The sequence below is a fragment of the Podarcis pityusensis genome (genome assembly GCF_964106645.2).
Source record: "Podarcis pityusensis genome assembly, chromosome: 3".
Classification (NCBI taxonomy): domain Eukaryota; kingdom Metazoa; phylum Chordata; class Lepidosauria; order Squamata; family Lacertidae; genus Podarcis; species Podarcis pityusensis.
Genome location: NC_138026.1, coordinates 59,207,144 through 59,228,459, shown reverse-complemented (window position 1 = coordinate 59,228,459; position 21,316 = coordinate 59,207,144). Strand labels below are relative to the sequence as shown.

The following is a 21,316-nucleotide window of genomic DNA, read 5'->3' as shown; positions in this document are numbered from 1 at the left end:
GCTAAATCAAGTGAGTTTGTGTGCTTTTTGCTGTTGGACAAGAAACATTATGTTACTTTGCATGTTTCTCTATTTGCGCTAGCTGCCAGAAAATTAAGAGCCCAATTTGTGGCTCGACTCTGAATGTCTTTTATCTTTGTAATGGCTCATAGCTAAACAAATAAAATTGTTACTACTACTGCAGTTTAACACTTTTATGGTAGTAGAGCAGCTCAAAATCTCCAGCTTTTTGTTATCCCCAGAGAGCATTTTAATGCTTTTTGAGAGCAGTGTGCAACCCTGGGCTTTAGTCCAATAAAGTTTTGAAGCAGATGTGTAGGTGTTCTTCTGCATGAGACCCTGGCTACTGATTTCCCCACCCTGCTCCAGCATTTGCAGTTTTCTCTGGCTCCGGCCAAAGCTTTTATTTATTATTATTATTAGTTTACCACCATGAGTTTAAACCTTCATGATCTTGAATATGATCTTCACTTGTATATGTGACAGCTACAGCCTAACCCACAATGCAAGGCTGCTTCAAAACAGCTAGTAGACTTTTGACAGCTGCTAGGAACCTGTTTGAAATTGCTGACTCCTTGCTTACCATGACCTGTGTTGGTTTTTGGTTTTGGTTAAAGAAAATATATATAGATATAAAAGGAGAATTCCCTGGATGTTTGGAGCAAGTTCTCTTGGGTGAGAGCACCCCAGTAGAAGGGTGAAGGGTGGAAATATAGGTTGTTAAGCTTTTAAAATATCTAAACCACTGAGCCTAGGGCTTGCCAATCAGAAGGTCAGGGGTTCAAATCCCCACGACAGGGTGAGCTCCCATTGCTTGGTCCCTGCTCCTGCCAACCTAGCAGTTCAAAAGCACGTCAAAATGCAAGTAGATAAATAGGTACCACTCTGGTGGGAAGGTAAACAGCGTTTACATGCACTGCTCTGGTTTTGCCAGAAGCAGCTTAGTCATGCTGGCCACATGACCCGGAAAAACTGTCTGCAGACAAACGTCGGCTCCCTGGGCCAGTAAAGTGAGATGAGTGCCGCAACCCCAGAATCGTTCGCAACTGGACTTAATTGTCAGGGGTCCTTTAACTTTACCTTTTTTTATGTTGCTTCCCAAGTTCACCTCTTATCTTAACATAGAAAGAGACCACACGTTTGGTAAGTTAAAAATGATTCACTTACAAAGTCTTCAAACGTCAGATTCTTGTGCTTTTCAACATGGTAGTCAGGACACATAGACAGTATAACTTAGGTTCCAAAGTGGTGAGAGTTTCTAAATTATTGGTTAGAAACAAAGACAGCTCACTGAAGACACACAGTCTAAGCTTGGAGAATCTAGTTTAGACATGCTTACTGGTAGGGTTCACATGGCAGAATGGGAAGAACAAAGGCTTGATAACCCTCCCTCCCAAGATAAGGGGGAGTGATCTAGCTAAGCCTGGCAGGACAGCTTGTTCTGTGGTGTTAACCCCTTCATGCATTAATTTGTCTTAAGCATGTTTGTTATATGAGGCTATTAATCCACAAGCTGGTCACTCACACATGTTTCAGTGCTCAAGATCAGACTTATTGAATGCATTTCCAGGCCATTCCAGTTCACATGTCATGTTAAGGCTCTTTCTCTCATCCTCACTGGTATGGAAACAATTCCCTGACTTAATGTTATTTCTGTACCAGAAATTGTGGTATTTCTTGCTCCAACAAATCATGGTCAGTAAACCAATAAACCTTGGCTACAGACTGTGGGGTTTTGGGGAATGAAATAAATTGTGATCCTTGGTTCAGATGTAACACTAAGCCAGGGACGGGGACTAGTTTCTTCCAACGCAAGTGGGGACAAGCAAAGTGGTCAGGATTGAAACATTTGTGATGCTCAAATGAGACCACTGTAGGCTAGTACCAGTGAGCTAAAACTACAACTGTATTCATGGTGGCACTTGAATGTCTCTTCACAAGCCAATGCAGGCAGCAGTTTCAAGTGGGGAGTTAAAAACCTGGTGGAGCCAGCTTGTGCAAACAACTTCTGATTTATACAAGCAATTTCATAAATCATAGTGTCATAGAACTGTAGAGTTAGGAGGGACTCAAGGTTCATTTAGTCCAACTCCTGGCAATTCAGGAATCACAGCCAACTGAATATTAACATTCCTTTCTTCCACTGCAGGCAAAGGGCACATCCCAGGTCTTCCTTGAGGGTGCTTGTGGCATTTGCCCTCCTAGGTGTGTGACATCATTCTGGGTTCATAGGGAAAGGGTTAACTAATTGTAAAATGACTAAGCAATGTGAACCCAGGGGGCAGCGTTAACTGTGTATAAGGTTTAAGCACAGAGGTTTTTTGGAGGGGAGAGAGTTAGAGTTAGGGTGGTTGAGAAGACAGTCTGGAGTTAGAAGAGAGAGATAAGATAAGTCTGTGGGTTGGGGTGGGGTGAGAGAGTGAGAGAATTTGTTAAGAGGAGTCAAATGATTCAGCAGAGGAAACACAGCCCAGAATAACTAAGGCTAGTTTAGATGTATTCAAGTCTCCAGGACCAGATGAACTGCATCCAAGAGTATTAAAAGAACTGGCAGATGTGATCTCAGAACCACTGGCAGTCATCTTTGAGAATTCCTGGAGAACAGGCGAAGTCCCGGCAGACTGGAGGAGGGCAAATGTTGTCCCTATTTTCAAAAAGGGGAAAAGAGAGGACCCAAACAATTACTGCCCAGTCAGTCTGACATCAATACCAGGGAAGATTCTGGAGCAGATCATTAAGCAAACAGTCTGTGAGCACCTAGAAAGGAATGCTGTGATCACCAATAGTCAGCATGGATTTCTGAAAAATAAGTCATGTCAGACTAACCTGATATTCTTGTAAAGAAGCTGGTAAAATGCGGTCTTGACTATGCTACCACTCAGTGGATTTGTAACTGGCTGACTGACCGAACCCAAAGGGTGCTCATCAATGGTTCCTCTTCATCCTGGAGAAGAGTGACTAGTGGGGTGCCACAGGGTTCTGTCTTGGGCCCGGTCTTATTCAACATCTTTATCAACGACTTGGATGATGGACTCAAGGGCATCCTGATCAAATTTGCAGATGACACCAAACTGGGAGGGGTGGCTAACACCCCAGAGGACAGGATCACACTTCAAAACGACCTTGACAGATTAGAGAACTGGGCAAAAACAAACAAGATGAATTTTAACAGGGAGAAATGTAAAGTATTACACTTGGGCAAAAAAAATGAGAGGCACAAATACAAGATGGGTGACACCTGGCTTTGAGAGCAGTACATGTGAAAAGGATCTAGGAGTCTTGGTTGACCACAAACTTGACATGAGCCAACAGTGTGACACGGCAGCTAAAAAAGCCAATGCAATTCTGGGCTGCATCAATAGGAGTATAGCATCTAGATCAAGGGAAGTAATAGTGCCACTGTATTCTGCTCTGGTCAGACCTCACCTGGAGTACTGTGTCCAGTTCTGGGCACCACAGTTCAAGAAGGACACTGACAAACTGGAACGTGTCCAGAGGAGGGCAACCAAAATGGTCAAAGGCCTGGAAACGATGCCTTATGAGGAACGGCTAAGGGAGCTGGGCATGTTTAGCCTGGAGAAGAGGAGGTTAAGGGGTGATATGATAGCCATGTTCAAATATATAAAAGGATGTCACATAGAGGAGGGAGAAAGGTTGTTTTCTGCTGCTCCAGAGAAGCGGACACGGAGCAATGGATCCAAACTACAAGAAAGAAGATTCCACCTAAACATTAGGAAGAACTTCCTGACAGTAAGAGCTGTTCGACAGTGGAATTTGCTGCCAAGGAGTGTGGTGGAGTCTCCTTCTTTGGAGGTCTTTAAGCAGAGGCTTGACAACCATATGTCAGGAGTGCTCTGATGGTGTTTCCTGCTTGGCAGGGGGTTGGACTCGATGGCCCTTGTGGTCTCTTCCAACTCTATGATTCTATTCTATGATTCTATGAGTCAGTCAAACAGTTGAGATAATCAGTCAGAAGGTATTAGGAAGGTATAGGCCAGTAAAGAAACTAAAGTGAAGGTACTGACAGGAATATTATCGGAGAAACCATAAACTTGTTAATGTTTGTAAAATAAACTTTTTTTTTTGGTTCACTTTTAACAACTGTCTGGACTCAGTGTTTCACCAGAGAGTAACTGGTTGGTGGCAGCGGGGAAGCGAGCACAGTGGTGGCACAGAGATCAATAGACCGTTAAACGTCCTAGGACCCTGTGTGATCACCACAGTGCTTCATCCCTCAGGAGAGAATTTTAGATAGCAGAGAGGGCTTCAGTGAGGAGAAAGAAGCATGAAAACCTGCTGCCATGATGGATTCAACACAACAGTTCTCTACAATTGTTAATTAAATAAAAACAGTTACTTAAATTAACTAAATGAATGAAGTTTGTTGTTATGCATTTATTCATCAGTGATTCTATTTTTGACATATGAAGACCACTGAGCTCTCTCTGCAAATGCATGGGCAGCCTCTGTGCTAATAGCTTATTGCCATGATCAAAGTACCATGGCTTACCCTAATTATGTACTTAACATTTTCTTCAATTTTCATGTTTTGTTTTTAAATCTCATATTAGAAATCCTTTACCTACCTATCACGAAAATAGTTTTCTTTTACTCAAGCTTATACAGCATAACACATTTGCAACTGCTGTATGAGAACTAAATTTGGCAGTGTTTTTTTTAATCACTTGGCTGTGGAAAACTTCCAGGAACATTTTAATTTAGATTTAATTGTTGATATCAAGATGGGGGAAAATTAGGCTTCCCATTCAGATTCTAGCTTTGGGCTTTGCTAAAAGGCAGGGCTTGACTTCCTCTGCTTTCCATTAGGAGGATTTGAGCAGGACAAAAATAGGAATCACAATTAATGCAAAGAAGATTAAGTTCCTGGGCTCATATCTTGTAAAGAATATCCCACAAAGGCTATTGGGGGTTATTATGGTCCCATGTGCTGAGAATTCCCAAGACTACCATTTGACTCAGGTCAAATGAGATGTTTCAAGGCAGATGAAGTATACATCTCCTGACATTTTTTAAACTTAATGTGTGGCCTAAGGATGCTGCAAGTTTGAGCAGAGGAACAGTGAAAAGAGGAGATACTTAACCCTTTCCCCTCCAGTCTTGCCATTTAAAATTCTGTGCAATGTGGTTAAAAATGTTCCTCCTGATGATGCAAACAAATTCCTCTGAATTTGTGTCTCCTTTTTAGCAGAAGGATGGCCAGAGGAGAAAGGGCTAAGCAGCCAATTCCTCTGCTCAGACTTGCAGACTCCCATAGCTTTCCTTCATCAAAAAGTTGTAGAATTGTGTGTACATGTATTGTCTAGTCCAGGTTTCCCAAACTTGTATCTCCAGCTGGTTTTGGACTACACTTCCCATCATCCCTGACCACTGGTCCTGTTAGCTAAGGATGATGGGAGTTGTAGTCAAACAACAGCTGAATACAAGTTTTGGAAACTCTAGTCTACACCAGTCTTTCCCCAAATTGGTGTCCTCCAGATGCTGTTGGAGTCTTAAAACCCACTAGCCTTTTTTAACGGGTTCCCCACCTCTGCCAACTCACAGACCACATCTGTTTCCATTGAATGAACATAAAAACCATGGATCTGGTAACTGCCAGTGCTGCAAAAACATGGATCTGAGGTATAGATCCTTATTTATCTTTTTTACCAAGAAATCCCCTCAAAACCACCATCTAATCATTGGTGACTCTTGTATCCCCCAAAAAGTTGGCAGCATCTGCTTTAACCTTTTAAGCTTCTATTGAGTTTGATGAGTAATTGTTATTTTGTGTCAACTGATTTGCTCAAATTTTATTTTTATTTTAAAATAGAGCTTGTACTAAAAACTATTGCTGACCTTTTGTGATGCCCACACAGTTGAAACCTCTAAGTTTTGATTATTGATTATTTAATTTCTATACTGATTAATACATTAAAAAACTGTAAGTACTGTACAAAAAACTAAAGCAGCAACTTAAGCAAAATATTACAAAAATGCAGTTACATAAAAAGTTACATTAATGCAAAGTTACACACACACACACACACACACACACACACACACATCTCAGCTCACCCACAAAAGCCTCACAATTAGAAGAGTTCCTTCAAACAGCGGGCATCACTCTAGTCTCTCACTCTAGACTTGCTTTTTATGGGCAGGCCCAAGGTGGATGCTACTTCCTCAGGTTGTCCACAGTTGTGCTGCCCACTCAGCTGAACTCTCCACACCTAGTTCCAGGTACAGTAGGTTTGCTGAGTTTCCCGGTGGGTCCAGATAAAAATCCCCTATCCGCTCCCAGTGCTTTCTTCACCCTCTGTCCTCTACTCCCCCCCCCTCCCCGCTTTTGGCATATATAAGATGTTCAAAATATTTATCCCAGGAAGAAACAAATGCAGAGCTGGGTATTTTCTGTCACATCCACACCCTAATCCCTTTTTATTTTCTATAATCACTGTTATTAAAGGGGTGAGTACAGCTGACTCATAGATTTGAACCAAGAGCTATACTGAACATTTACAAAGTCTTTGTGTCATAAAGACATTTGAAGATATTCTTCACCTTGTAGGATCAAGACTGTACTAATATTTTACAATTCCCCTTTAATGCTTTACATCTCAGTTCTATACCCACTCTAAGGCTGCATTCAGATGGCACTTTGTTTCTTCTTCCCAACATTTCTTTCCTTGCTAATTTTTGCATTTTATGTGCTCTTTCACACAGAAATTGTGATTTTAGTTGCAGCTAATATTTGCTGGGTTATGGTCCATTATTTGCTGTTGCTGATTTCAGCGTGCACAGTATTTATTATTGAATTATTAAAAGCATTGATACCCCACTTTCTGTTTTTCTTTTTAAATATATACTCAAGTTGGTTTAGCACACTGGAAATAAAATTGATCAACCAGAAATAAATGTGCTAAAACTAAACCATTAAAATATACAGGGACAGCAAACGAAAATTTAAAAAATGTCCAGGGAGTACAAAAACAATCCATACTCTATAGTCAAAATGCCTTTCAAAATCAAAAAGGTCCTCCTTAGATGGCAAAAAACTATAATTTACAAAATTAGTTGCATAATTGACATGACTTACATTCCTAAAACCATTTAACATTGATCAATCATCACGGCTCCACAGATCCTCTTGAACTGTGGTCCATTCTCTTTTCTTAACAGACTTTCCTATTTCTCAATCAGCAAATCAAAACTTTTTTTAAAATTCTGGAGGTTGAGTGCCAATGGTAGTGTAATATTTTTCCTTTGTGGAAGAGAGCTTGGCTTATTAATGGATCATTGAGAATGTAAAGGCAGTGCTTTGCAAATTTGCTAAATGTATGGGTTTCATTCCTTCTTCTAAAACTAATGCAAAGTTGAATTTAACTAGCAGTGAGCCAGCTCAGATGAACCTTAATTCAGATACACAGGACTTTAATTCATTTCTGTTTCTTAAAAATTAAGCCCTATGGGATTGCTTGGATCTCTACTAGCCTAATCCATAGCACACTTACATCAAAGCACTTGGATTAAAAACTGATTTTCAGCCATTTCACATGACCATATATATGGTTTGCTAGGAACATGGTTTGATCTGTGCAGAGTTCTTTGTATGGTTGATGAAGCTAGCAGATTGATTCCCTGCATGTCCAGCTTACCAGCTTACATGTTTTGCCATTTGGCAAGACTGCTGAAGAGATCCTGAAATTTTGCAGTAGACAGGCAGGTGGGCAATGTTAAGTCTTACACTAGAAACCTGGTACATAATAATTCCTATCCCCTTTGAAAACTAAATTTCCTTCCAGAATTATGTTATGGTGAACTTTCGAAAATGTTTCATGTTTTGCACACACAACTGAAAAATCATAGTGTGGAAGAGCCCCACAAAGGTGCTCAGAGGAAGGTGAGAAAGAACCTATGTGCACATACAAACTATGTGCATAGGCTTTGTCTGAGCAACTGCAGACCCTATTTGAGCATCCGTAATCACATGGACTACAGTTTGACAAGTTGAATGTGCATAGGCTCCTTCAGACCTTCACTAGAACATACATATGGGGCAGCAGGAGGGGCAACAACCACAGTCATGTTTCCTGCTCAACAAGCACTATCATTTGAATAGGTGGAAGGATCTATGAATGGATGGGGAACCTGTGGTCATCCAATGTTGTTAGACTCCAACTCCTATCAGATTTAGCCAACATGGCCAATGGTCAACCGAGCAGTGGTCCAACAACACCCCGAGAGTCACAAGTTCCATATCCCTGTGCTAGAATGAAAGGAAACATAATGCCTCATGAATGAAGAGCAGCCTTTAGCATGCTTTTTGAACCCATTATATAAACATAGGAATAAGCTCTTTTGAAGCTGGCAACACCAGGCTGATCCTTGCTTGTGGTTTCTTGATAAATGTTGTTTTTTTAAAAATAAATGGTCTTACTGTCTGAGTCAACATGGGTGTGTTAGATGATTGGCTGCAACAGTGCTTCACAAGATCATTGGAAAACAGGCTCTTTAGAAAACAGCTACTGCCAAGAAGGTGCTGCAATGTTCTGGGTAATCTCTAAAAGAATGTGACCCCCAGCAATATGCTCTGACTGGAAAGAAGGATCCCTGCAGGGAGTTCCAGGTTTTGTGTGCTGAAGCTCAGATGATTAGAAAAGGTACCACCAAAGCCAAGAAGGTGCCAACATGGTTCACAAGCAGAGTCAAGGAGACTGTTAGAAGCAAGAAGGCTTCTTTCAGAAAACAAGTCTTGTCCAAACAAAGAGAACAAAAAGGAACACAAACTTTGGCAAAGAAATGCAAGCTGGCAATAGCGAGCAAAAGGAAAAGAAAAGAAAGAATATGAGGAGCAAATTGCTAAAAAATATTTAAACCAACAATCATTTTTAAAAAATGCATTAGAAACAGGAAGCTGACTAAGGAAGCAATTGGACCTTTGGATGACATGGGAGTGAAAAGTGTGCTAAAGCAGTAAAAGGAAGCTGAATGAATTCTTTGTCCTCACTGCAGAAGATGTGCTTCAACTAACTTTCTCAGGAAGGGAATGCAAGGAAGTGAGGCAAATAGTTTGGAGAAGAGATAAAATTCTCCACCAGGGGTTGGGAACCTTTCCTGCCCAGTAGGCCAGATCTTTATCTCCGCGCTCCTGGCATGACAAATCTCACAGGAGGACAGGGCTACTCACCTGTGGGTCACATGATGTCATAGGGACATCATGTGATACTGTGCTTTGAAGCCCCAGTTGACAGCACTTCAAATCACAGTACAGGGACGTCTGTGGGCAGAATTCCTACACTGCAGAGGATTGGACTAGATGACCCTTAGGGTTTCTGCCAACTCTACAGTTCTATGATTCTTGCACTATCCATGCTCTAGCTGTTGTCCAGTCTGCTTCTTTGTCTGGAGCTACCTAGAATACCAAATGGCAACATCAGCTCCACAGTGATGAAAAGGCGCCCATGAGAAATCATGTTGATAGCCCAAATAATTTTACCATTTCATTGTGAAAGTAGGGTGAATCGCCAAAGCATTCAGAAATTCATTGGTTTCCATATTCTCACATTTTACATTTGTATAACAATACGTTGACCATTATAAGCATTCATAATATCTCAAGAATCCATAGCAATGTACTGTTGCCCTAGTAGATCCCAACAGCAATTGTTATGATAGAAATTAAGATAAAAATTGGTAATTTACAGAAGATACTTGGTGGCTCTTGAAATGTACCAGTGAACTGCATAAATGAATGAGTCACATTTCAACATTTACCCCAGCTCCAATGAAAATATTGCCATCTACCCTAAGGTGGTAGCTCTTTGTTAGGGCAAATTGCTTGGCATTGAGATTCACTGTTAAATAATCAGAGATATTTATGTCACAAGGTTTGTTTTGGGAAAGTACAAACTAGCTATGGTGAATCTTGTCCTTTAATACTAAATGATGGAAATGAGGACAGAACTTCGTAATTTACTGGCAATGCTCAGTTGACCTTGAGATTTTCTGTAAATGTCAGAGTTTTCTAACATTTCCCACTGGCCTCCTAAAAGCTTATTGATAAAGGTCAGCACTAAACAAGTTCTATTTACCATCACATTTACATTGCCTTCATTAAGACAGTTATTAAATTTGCAATTCTGTCACTCAAGCTTAAATTTATCAACCAAAACTGGTCATCTTCTCCTACTCCTAAGTTTCACCCGACAAGCACTCAGAGCTGTGGTGAAAGACAGAAGGTAGGAAATGTAATTAATTTGGTGACTAGAACTCACGGCCCAGCTTTGGATGCTATGTGGATGACACTTAGCAAGAGATTCAGTCCCAGTTTTATTTCCCTACATTTAAGCAAGAGGGATAATAACGATAAGCTATTTTCAGATGATCAGTGTGAGCTAAATGAACGCATCTGGCAGCAGGGAGCAGGGCTGTGGTGGCAGGTCCCACACCCCACTCTATGTGCATTCATCAGACTGTGAAAACAGACACAAGGCATGTGGAAACTTAAAAGCACAGGCTCTGTATTTGCAACCCGGACCTACAAAAAGCCCTGAAAGAGTACCCTAGATTGATTATCTGAAAAAGATATAATCTTGGAGAAATCAGAACAACAGTTATAGGAACTGTGATTACTGAGAATTAATGCACTCAGTAGATCCTTCTATAATCCAGGCTTCATTTTAAAACCCTCGGATATCCATTCAGTATATCCTCTTACAGCCTCAAGTCAGTTTAACCTTGTAACTCAGTGTAAAGTGCACTCCCAAAGTTATGTACTGCTGATACTAGCAGCAATCCAATTTGGACTTTTGTGTGTGTGTAGTTTACCCCTCTTCACTAGCTTGAAATGGCCCTTCTCCACTTTTATCCAAAGGTCTTTTACCTCTTCTCTGGATATAGTCCTGTACGGCTTGCTAAACTTCCAAACAAATTAGCACACAGGCCACTGATGGATATATGAGTTTTAAACTAGGGACATAAGTGTGTGGAAAAGCCTGATAGCTTGGAGGCAATGCTCTTTGAAGGCTCAGGGGACATTCAAGCTTTGGAGACATTTTCAGAATATCTGCCCCATTGAACCATGCGCCATGGAGGAAGGTGTTTGAGATGAAGATGTGAACGTCTAAAGCAGGAACTATTTCAGCTGGAAATTTCTACATGGCACAGCTTTAAAGGAAGGTTTCAAAAAGTGAGCTTAAAAGACTAAGTGGAAACATGTGATCTCATCCCTTAATTTAGCAGTGTGGTGTAAGAAGCTCTGTTTGTGTACCACACACTTGGCATGAACCCCCACCTACCACCAGCCACTTCTAAAAGCTGGCCTCTTTCCTTCGTTATAGTACTTTTTTAAATAACGGTTTCCATCTCCTTAATTCTATGATGACATCATTTTATCTACAAACTAAAGTGTGAAAAGTGTACATTGTGGTTGAAATAAATGGTAATTCTCCCTTTTACTTTCATACAGGGTGGCATCCTTTTGCTACCCCCTTTCTTGTGGATTAGATCCCATTCTCTACATGCTATCCTAAAGCCTACATACACAAACAGAAAGAAAATATATAAAAATGTGCTTCACAATGGGACATAATTCCAGAAGACATTGGCTATGTACACATTAGCAGCTTAAAATGCAGTGAGGTCATTCTCCTCTCTGCCCCATTCCATTTTTAAATTGCTGTTCATACTAGACAGACGCTGGAGAGGTCTTCATCCAATGAGCTTTAGCTGTTTGGTTTCCCCATGCCTGCGACCCGACTAAACTCCTCTTCTATGAAGCGGTCATCTGAGCATGCACAAAGGTTTTCTGAAATGTTCACACCTCAGCTCAACTCTCACACCTCAGCTTAAGCTCACAAGTCAGACAGAAGCTGATTTGCAGGCAATCACATCAAACCTCTGTATTTCTTGAGAAATTTCAGGATATATATGGGTTGTGGCCAATGTCATGTGTACTCTGTTTCAAACACCAGCAGTGGGAGTGCACTGGAGCTGGAGTAAATGGCAATGTACACACAGCCATTGCAGGGATCAGCCAAAGTGTGAGCTTTTTGGAAAGTCTGGCATTCTTCTGCTTTCTCTAAACGATGTGTGGTTTGTTTTTGTTTATTGATATTTTTAAAAAGTGACCGTAATATATCAAGCCTTTCAGAATGCTTTCCATTTACCATAAGTAGTCCTCTTTGCTGTGTGTGGAAAGTTAGGTTCGTACAGACACCAGCTTCTTCCACAACTGAGTTTGCACTAAAATGCTGTTAACTGTATCTGGATGAATATCCCATCTGTTCACAGTTGTTAACAATTAGAATCCCAAATTAGTCCATAACCATGCACAGAAAAGGTGATTAAAAACCTACCCTTCCCCAGCCTTACTCCAAACATGACAAGGTCGTTATCAAACAACAACAACAACAACAATTTATTTATATCCCACCCATCTGACGGGGTTGCCTCAGCCATTCTGGTTATTAATGGTTATTAAACAGGAGCTAAGCTGGTTATGTTTTTGATGTGTTTTTTTATTTAAAACTTTTGGAATGTAGTTTTCACTATGTGATTGTTGATAATCCCAATCCTACTGACTACATTATACACTAGGTCTTGTCCAGGCTGCAGCTTGGATTATTTTTTTCATATCACTTTTCTTCCACCACAGAACCCAAGGCAACAAGCATATGGTTCCCAGGTCTGTTTCGCTTCAGCAAGGGTCTCATTTCCCTTCATTCCATACCTATGTCTGGGTTCAATGCTGTGGTGCCAAGCTGCCTGAATGCCACTGTGGGGATGGGACAACTGACTGAAAAAGATGTAAATCACTGCGGAGGTTTTGTTTTAAAGACACTCTTTCAGACCACCAGTCACAGGGCCTGCTAAGAAAGGATCAGCCGGGATAGCTCAGTTGGTTAGAGCATAGTGCTGAAAATGCCAAGGTTGCAGGTTCAATGCCCGTATGGGACAGCTGCATATTCCTGCATTGCAGGGGGTTGGTCTAGATCAGGGCTTCCCAAACTTGGGTCCCCAGCTGTTTTTTGGACTATAATTCCCATCATCTCTGACTGCTGGTCCTGCTAGCTAGCGATGTTGGGAGTTGCAGTCCAAAAACAGCTGGAGACCCAAGTTTGGGAAACCCTGCTCTAGTCTCGATGATCCTCAGGGTCCCTTCCAGCTCTACAGTTCTATGATTCAGTTCAGGGCAGCGGGGCCAAAGTGCAGTGCAGCCAAAGCAGCACATCTGACACCTGAAAGGCGCCACCTGTGGAAACCACTTAGAGGTCGCGCAGCAGCAGCACCTCTGGTGGAGCAAACGCACTGCAACACAACATGTTGTCTCTGCCACCTGGACTAGAGGGGTGCAGAACCAGGCTGTGTCCTGGCACTGCCATGCTGAGGCTTACAGGCTCCAGAAGTCAGGATTCCAAGGCGCACGAGCAAGGCAAGAGGTCCATAAGCAAATGGAAGCTGCGAAGATGTCCCAACAAGTGACATTCCCTTCCTCCCAAGTTTTCAAAGATAAGGCAGGGCAAACTCTGCCATAAGACTGTCTTGTCCTGTGCGTCTGCCACAGGTACACATGTCTGCTCTGTCTGCTCTTATTGTGCCTGGTGGGGATGGAGAGAACTGGCAAATCTACTTCCCTCTCTCTGGCATCTAGAGCCAAAAGTGGAGGACCAACAGGTTGACTCCATTACCTTTTGCAGGACCAGGCTGTGTCCTGGCCCCACCCTGCTGAGGCTTACAGGTGTTGGATGTACTGCCTGTTATCTACCTGGTACCTGAGAAACCCTCCGCCTGGCAGGGCGCGCGTCGCTCCCCTCCTTCCCTCCCGCGTCCACGAGGCACGTGCCACCTCTCTTCCCCGCTCCGCCTCTCAGCGCCAGGACTCTGAAGAGGAGCACGTGTCAAAGGCTTCTCCTGTTGAACTTCTGCCTGTCTGACGAGAGAGGAGGGGGCTCCTCGTTGCCCAGCCGCGAGCTTCTGCCCCCTCAGGACCTTCGCTTCGCCGCCCCCCGGCTCTCCTCAGGGCTCCTCACGCAGGTCGCGCTCTCCTCCTCCTTCTCCCGCGCTTTCCTCAGCCCTCGAGGCCCGCTGACTCCGCGGGGGCGGGGTGACGCCGGGCGCCCGCCCCGTCCAATGAGCAGGCGCGGCGCCTGGCGGAGGCGCCAGGAGGCTGCCTCGGCCAGCTCAGTCCCCACAGCTTAGCGGTCGGCTGAGGTGCGCGCCTGGCGCGGGTTCAGCGGGCGACGAGGATGCGCCGCTGGCCGCTGCTGCTGCTGCTCTTGTGGGGGCTGCCCGCCGTGCCCGGGCGCCACTACCCGCACAGCGCCGTGCTGGACGGGCCGTCCCGCTACCGGCTCTCGTGGGCTGCGCAGGGCAGCTCCATCGCTTTCCGCCTGGAGGTGCGCGCGGCGGGCTACGTGGGCTTCGGCTTCTCGCCCACGGGAGGCATGGCTTCGGCGGACATCGTGCTGGGCGGGTTGGACGCGGGGAAGCCCTACCTGCAGGTGAGGCGGACGGGCGCCTTGGACAGCGCTGGGGGGGGGGGCGGGCAGAGTACGATCTGATCAGGGGCGGGGGTCTGGCTCACAAGTGCATTGGGGGGAGGGAAGGAGAAGAAGGGCTGGCTCCCCCTTCCAGGACCACGGATCCAAGCTCCTTAGGGGTCCAGGCTCCAGCTGCTCAGTGGAATGGGCAGCCGTGCACTCTGTGCATGCTCAGAGCACGAGGGTCCATTATAAAGCGGCTGGTGCAGTGAAGGGCAACAATGGGACAGCCACCAAATCGCGACCGTTTGGGGCAAGGGGCAAAATGGGATCTCATGCTTGCTTCTCCTGAATAGTCATTTAGTATGCCGTTACTACTATTATCATTTTCGATTTATATACCGTTCTTCATCAAAAGAACTCGGGGCGGTTCACAAAAAACAAACCTGGTGTCAAGGGATAGGTTTCGAGAAACCTCCTTAAGCGTTTTCCGTGAACTTGCTGGGTTGTAAAAAGAATTAATATGAGGAAACATTCAAACATGTATTGGAGTTATTCTGGCATGTGTGGGGCGTGTGTTTTTATGGGGAGGGTGTGTGCCAGCAATCCTATGCGAGACAGAGAGTAGAAGAAGACTTTAAAAGAGTTTTTTTAAAATTTGACCTATTTTATGAATAGCCTTATCTCCCAAGGTTAGAAGCCTAGTGCTGAAGCTGGTTCTGAATTTGACAGGTTTGAGAGTTAATCCCTGGGCAAGACTTGGGTCCATCTAAGACCCTTCTAAGGTGAGCAGATGAGTGACCAGATGGGTAGCATGCTCATTGGAGGAAAAGGCAATGACATACAAGTAATTTTCTGCCTTTCATCTGTCTGTTTCTCATCTGGCATTGACAGAGCATTCATAGTATGTAAATCTGTGTTCAGGTGAGTTTAAGGTGAGTGTGCTTAGGATTGCAGCCCTAATTTTTAGCATTGTTAATGATGACAAGCCCCAATGTTCATGTGACTGTGTTCACACTTCATGTGCACAGATTCAGGAATTAATATTATTAGTAATAGAACGTTGAATATTTGTCCCCTTGTAGGGATGGGAGAATCTGGAGATTTTTGTTTCTCCTCGGTTTCTCATTTTTTCATTCTCTTCAGTTCAGCAGATTTCTACATCAGTTTGCAGTTACATAAAAGAACAAACCTTGACAAGCAGGACTTCTGCAAAGGGAGGTTTTGTGTCACACACCTTTTGGAATTCTTTTAGTGTGTCCACATGTATTCAGTTGAGGGAGATCTGGTTGACATTATATACTTAGACTTCCAAAATGCTTTTGATAAAGTTCCTCACAAAAGGCTCATGAGTAAACTTAGCAGCCAGCCACATTGTAGGAACACAGGAAACTGCTTTATATCATCTAGCACAGATTAGTGACAATATAAAGGTTCGATTACCACAAAGTAGGCATTTATCTTTTTTCTTTAGTATTTACTTATGTTTATATAAGTAAACATAAGTGGATTATTATGTTTGCAGCATATTGGTGCACACAATATGGTGCTTTACATGGCTTTATTTTTTTATTTTTTTAAAAAGGCCCTACTCCCAAGAAACTTGCAATTCATGTGCTCCATTAGATAAAACTGCTTTGCTTCCATCAAGGAAAATATAGATCAACATCTAGCTGATCGATCTGTGAAAGTTCATAGTGGAAGATCTGAACAGTGGAACTGAAGTGTTTTTACATAGTATTTATAAGAAAAACACACATATATACACAAACAAGCCAGAGCTTTCTTTTTTCCCAGACTTTTAAAAATTTAAAATGCCCCACCAGGAATTGATTTCCCATATCCCCACCCAAAAAAAAAAGAAAAATTTGCCAAGTACTAGAGATCAGGAAAACTTTTAAATAAAAAACATAAATAATTTTCTCTCTCTGTGCCTTTTGATGTTACCTGGGGCTTTTGCTTCAGTATCTGGTATGATGAAACAGAACTTGAAAGATGCTTCTACTAACTCCTTGTAAATAGATCAATCAGGTTGAAGGGTGCAATTATGTTATGGAGACAAAAAGGAACTTTACAAAGGGTCCACACATTCTTTCAAAAACTGTGGTTGAGTGGAGAGGGAGCCTGGAATGATGCATTAGTGGCCGAGCATTCCAGGAGCTCAGAGATTAGAGTGGGAACCCAGCTCTAACTATTTGGAAAGTGCAAGACTTGTGTCTAAATAAGAGTGGTCTCTCAAGCATGCTTAATAGCTGTTCTATGAGGGGTGGGAAAAGAGTGAGAGTTGAGCTAAGGTGGCGGGGGAGGGGGGAGAGAAAGAGAAAGAGAAAGAGAGAGAGCACTCACTACAGACACATTTGTAGGCCAATGGTAGCAAAGTAGCTGCAGAGGGGTGGAGCTATTATTATGAATACATTTAAGCATGGAAAAAGCACATGTACCTCAGTGCAGTGAAGCGAAGATACTTGATTGGTGCTGCCTCAGAGAAATTGCTCAGTCTGTCTGCACTTGTAGTTATATTGCCACTGCAATAGTGCCAAAGTGGGTTTCTTGGCGGATTACTTGCCATGAGAGTGCCCAAGGCAGCTCTAATATTTGCATCTAGCTTTTTGAAAGACCCTCTCTTTTTTGCTCATGAATTGACACAGCTTGCATTTTCTTGCCTCCTCCGTGGTCTCCGCCCCTATCTGGAATTGTGCGTCCCCACCCGCAGCCTGCAGTAGCTGTGACATCCATTTTTGCAGAGGGTAATCCTTCTTTATGAATGCTTGTTTTGTGCAAGTTCTACAGAACGTTGCATTGCAAACCCTTCTGTTGAATTCTTGCACAAAAATAGCCCTTACTTGAGGCATAAATCCTTTTGTGAATAGCTCTTCATTAATACTTGATAGCACTGTGTTCATTATAACCCTTGCTTGTTAGCTGAAACCCATAACGAAGAATATTTGTTTTATCAAATACAATCAGTTTTGAGATGTTACAGAGGAACAATCAGAATAGATTTTGAAAAGCGAGAAAACGGTGAACGGAACCATATTCTTCTTTTAAATGCACTCATGCCAACATAAACAAAGAAATGCTAAGAAAACAAACAGAAAAGCAGTAAGGGGAGATATGTCAGTGTGACACACACTTTATATGTCAGCTGGTGTTTGGCTGGAGGCATTTCAGTACGAAGCCTCCCTGTATTGACTTAACTATGGGGTGAGTTTGTAGTGTAAGAGCATTCACACTTGAGAAACCAGAACAAAACAAAGTAGTTGGCATCTTGCTCCATATTTACTGGCCTTCCACACAGCAGACCTGCTTCTTCTCAACATGTGTTTAAATCGGCATTAATTCAACAACCATTTTGAAGAAGTGTGAGTACAGATAGAGGTTTTCCACACGGCTGAAACAAATTGTGAAGAAAGGACACAATTTCTGAAGTTGTATTCTTTTACCATGAGGTGTAGAAACAAGTGTTATTTTTAAGATAAAATCCCTCACAGACACCCCCCTCTTCTCAGCTTTTCCACAGATATACAAAATACCTATAGCCCTGGTTGGGACCCTCTGCTATAATTAATCAAGCCCGGCAGGGGAAACCCAGCCAGAGGGGCAGGGTGTGGTCTCTGTTGTGTTAGGTTGTAAACCTGCATAATTCCCCAAAGCCAGGTTAAATGATAATAAAGGACTTGTCAGCCTGCCAATTCTAAATGGTTCCCCACCTAAAAATGCTTGAAGCAATTCTTTTTTTGGTTCTTTATTACATTTGAATCCTTCCAGTGAATCTCAGACTGACATTTTACCCTCACAACAAGTTAAGCTGAGAGCTTAACTTGTGCCAAATGTGAATGTGGACCTGGCACACTAGTCACTGTACTAGTCTGACTTGAGTGGTACAGAATGAAAACTCTCATCCATAATTTGCATTCACGTGGAACAAAATTTACATCTCACAAGCATAATGGCCCATATGCCCTGGTAGAATTGCATAATCAGGCTATCAAATAATCTTGTGACCCTTTGTGTCGGAGTGCCCCAGTGTAGTTGAACATATTATTCTCACTTCCTTTACTAATGGAAGGAGGCAACATATATTGCAGGTTGTCAAGTAGTTGGAGGGTATCTTCTCCATAAAAACACCTGTTCAAGGATAGAATGACAGCTGTGATTCCTCCCCCCGCCCAAGGTTCCTTGTGCAGCTCTGCTTACATTCTTCAAGGATAAAACAGGGCTTATTTACATATTTTTACTACATCCATAAGAAAGTACTCTCCTTGCCATTTTGTATAGCACTAATCAGAAACCATATCAACTGCAAATCCCTTTTGAGAGAGCGAGAGCAGGGTCAACAGCATGTGAGGAGCAATTCATCATCAATGCCTTCATCTGTAGGAAATTATATACCTCATCTTTTATGATCCGTAAAATCAACTTACCATGTGTTGCTTCAATTTCTAAATTACTTCCAGTGCATGAAAGACATCTAATTGTTTGACTACACCCACAAGCCAATAATTGCTTACGGTAGTTTTCTTAAAAAAAAAAAAAAGTGCTGATTTTAGGCAGTATCGTTACTTCAAAACATGCTAAACTTTGTCATTATGTAGTCTACATCCAGGATGAACAGCACATCACATGTGGTCAGTGGGGATCTAAAGCTCTCTTTACACAATGTTTTGAGCTGACATGGTTCTTGCCATTGACAGGGTAGCATCTATTACTTCAGAATAAGGAAGATGTCTCTGTTCATGCTCATAGTGGTACAAGCTCAGCGGCAAGCACAAGTCCCAGAAGTCAGGATTCTAAGGTTCATGAGCAAGGCAAGAGGTCCATAAGCAAATAGAAGCTACGAAGATGTCCCAACAATTGACATTCCCCTCCTGCGAAGTTTTCAAAGATAAGGCAGGGCAAACTCTGTCATAAGACTGTCTTGTCCTCGACTTCCGGGGTGGCGCCATCGGTAATGGCGGATTCCCTCTGACTCGGAGAGGACTGGCTCTGCGGAAATCGGGTCTGTACCGCTACGGCGAAGTGGGGACCCTCTAAAAATCACAGGCGGGTGAAGCCTGTGACCGTGGGACTCGGCGGGCACCCTTTGCGCGCCCCCAATTTGCAAAGGAGCCCGATTACGGGTTCTGGAGTGAAGCGGGGAAGCGGCGCGGTGCTGTGAGTCAACTGCTTCTTCCGTGGAGCGAAGCCGCACAGCCGTTACTGGAGAGCGTTACCTTTTTCCTGTGACAATTTGGCTACAAAACAACGATCCGTGAGTAGGTTAATTTGGGAATTAAAGGAGAACAAAGAATAAAGAAGTAATTTGATACCGAAGCGGAGAGGCACAAACAGGAAGTCTGCCTTCCGTTCTTTGTAAATAGAGTAAAGCAATGAACTGGCAAGCTAAAACCTTGAAAGACGTTTGAAAAGGACTATAATTCTATCATCAAAACAAGCGATTTCCCCCCTTGTTTGCAGGAAAGGAGGGGGGAAAGGTGTGAACTGTATTTCCCTGCAAAAAGAGAGAAAAGGAAGCTAAAATTCACCGCTTAAACCCTAGGAACGGGCTGCCAATGAACAATAAGAATGCCGTACTGTGAAATGCGCTATTGGTGAAAGTACTTTTTGACAGCTAACTCTGCAAGTGAGATACAAGTGGGATACAATATCTTTGGCTGGCTTCTCCTGGTTTCAAAGTAACTGGAAAATAACTGAAAATTGAAACTGTCGTCTATTTTGTGAACTGAGGCGATTAAAAGAAAAAAGGTTATTTATTTTAAGGTAACAACTTTGGACTGCTACTGTGTCCCCCTAGAGGAAGTTTGAAACTGTTACAACAATAACTGGGCCAGGGGAATTTTCCACTTCAAAACAAATTCTGGTCGTGGGATTGACCTTGGGCCTTATCTAGAGTGTTATGGCAAATGGAAAAGAGAAAATAGATTTGCTTCAGGAAAAAACAACGAGGTCTGGTAGATCATTTCGCCCAGACATTGGGCTGCAGCGAAGAGCATCAACATCTGGCCCTTCTGGCTTACCTACAGGGGCTGCATTGGTACAATCTAAACCCAAAGGAATGGCATCCGAAGATGCTTTAGCTCAGGCACTAGGTAAAATTAATGAATCTCTGGAAAAAATAAGTAAACAAGTAGCTGAAGCATCAGTTAAAATTGATCAAAATACCACAAGTATTAACAATTTGGGACAGAAGGTAAATACTAACACAGAAACCATTGAGAAATTGCTACAGGAATCTACTTCGACCCGAAAGACAGCTGAAGAAGCAAAGGAAATAGCAGTTGCTGTAGAAGAGAAGATACCGCCGATACACAAGCAACTTGAAGACCACAGGTTAATACTGTCCATGATTGAATTGAAGGAGAAACAAACGAATTTGAGGATCAGGGCCGTACCTGAACTTGAGAAAGACAATTTGACTGACTTCCTTACCCAGGAATTTGCAGACTTTTTGAAGCCAGACTCGGAGAAGGACAACTTTAAGATAGTGAGCGCTTTCAGGCTTGGAAGAGGAGGGAAGAAGAACAGGGTGAGAGACTGTTTGATCACCCTCCGAACAAAAGAGGAGAGAGACAAAATCTTGAGTCTGCACTTCAAGAAGACTTTGGAAATACATCAGTCAAAGGTGGAGATATTTAAGGACATTCCGAAATATCTTTTGGACATTAGATCCAATTATAGAGATTTGGTTGCCCTGCTGAGAAGCAACAAAATTATCTTTAGGTGGGAATTCCCCCAAGGCCTTTCCTTTAGTTTCAAAGGAAGAAAGATAAAAATAAGATCAGAGGACGACAAAGAAAGATTTCTGAGAGACCACGGAGAAGACCTGCAGAAAGAAG

General features: G+C 42.8%; 1 protein-coding gene across 1 annotated transcript in view; it reads left to right on the top strand.

Annotated features, from left to right (window-relative positions):
- Positions 1–14,214: 14,214 nt before the first annotated feature.
- MOXD1 (monooxygenase DBH like 1) overlaps positions 14,215–21,316 on the top strand; it is a 40,809-nt gene continuing 33,707 nt past the window's right edge. The window contains exon 1 of the mRNA XM_080999667.1: positions 14,215–14,501. Coding sequence (XP_080855793.1) covers positions 14,247–14,501 — 255 coding nt within the window. The 5' untranslated portion in view covers positions 14,215–14,246. The remainder of the gene's footprint in view (positions 14,502–21,316) is intronic.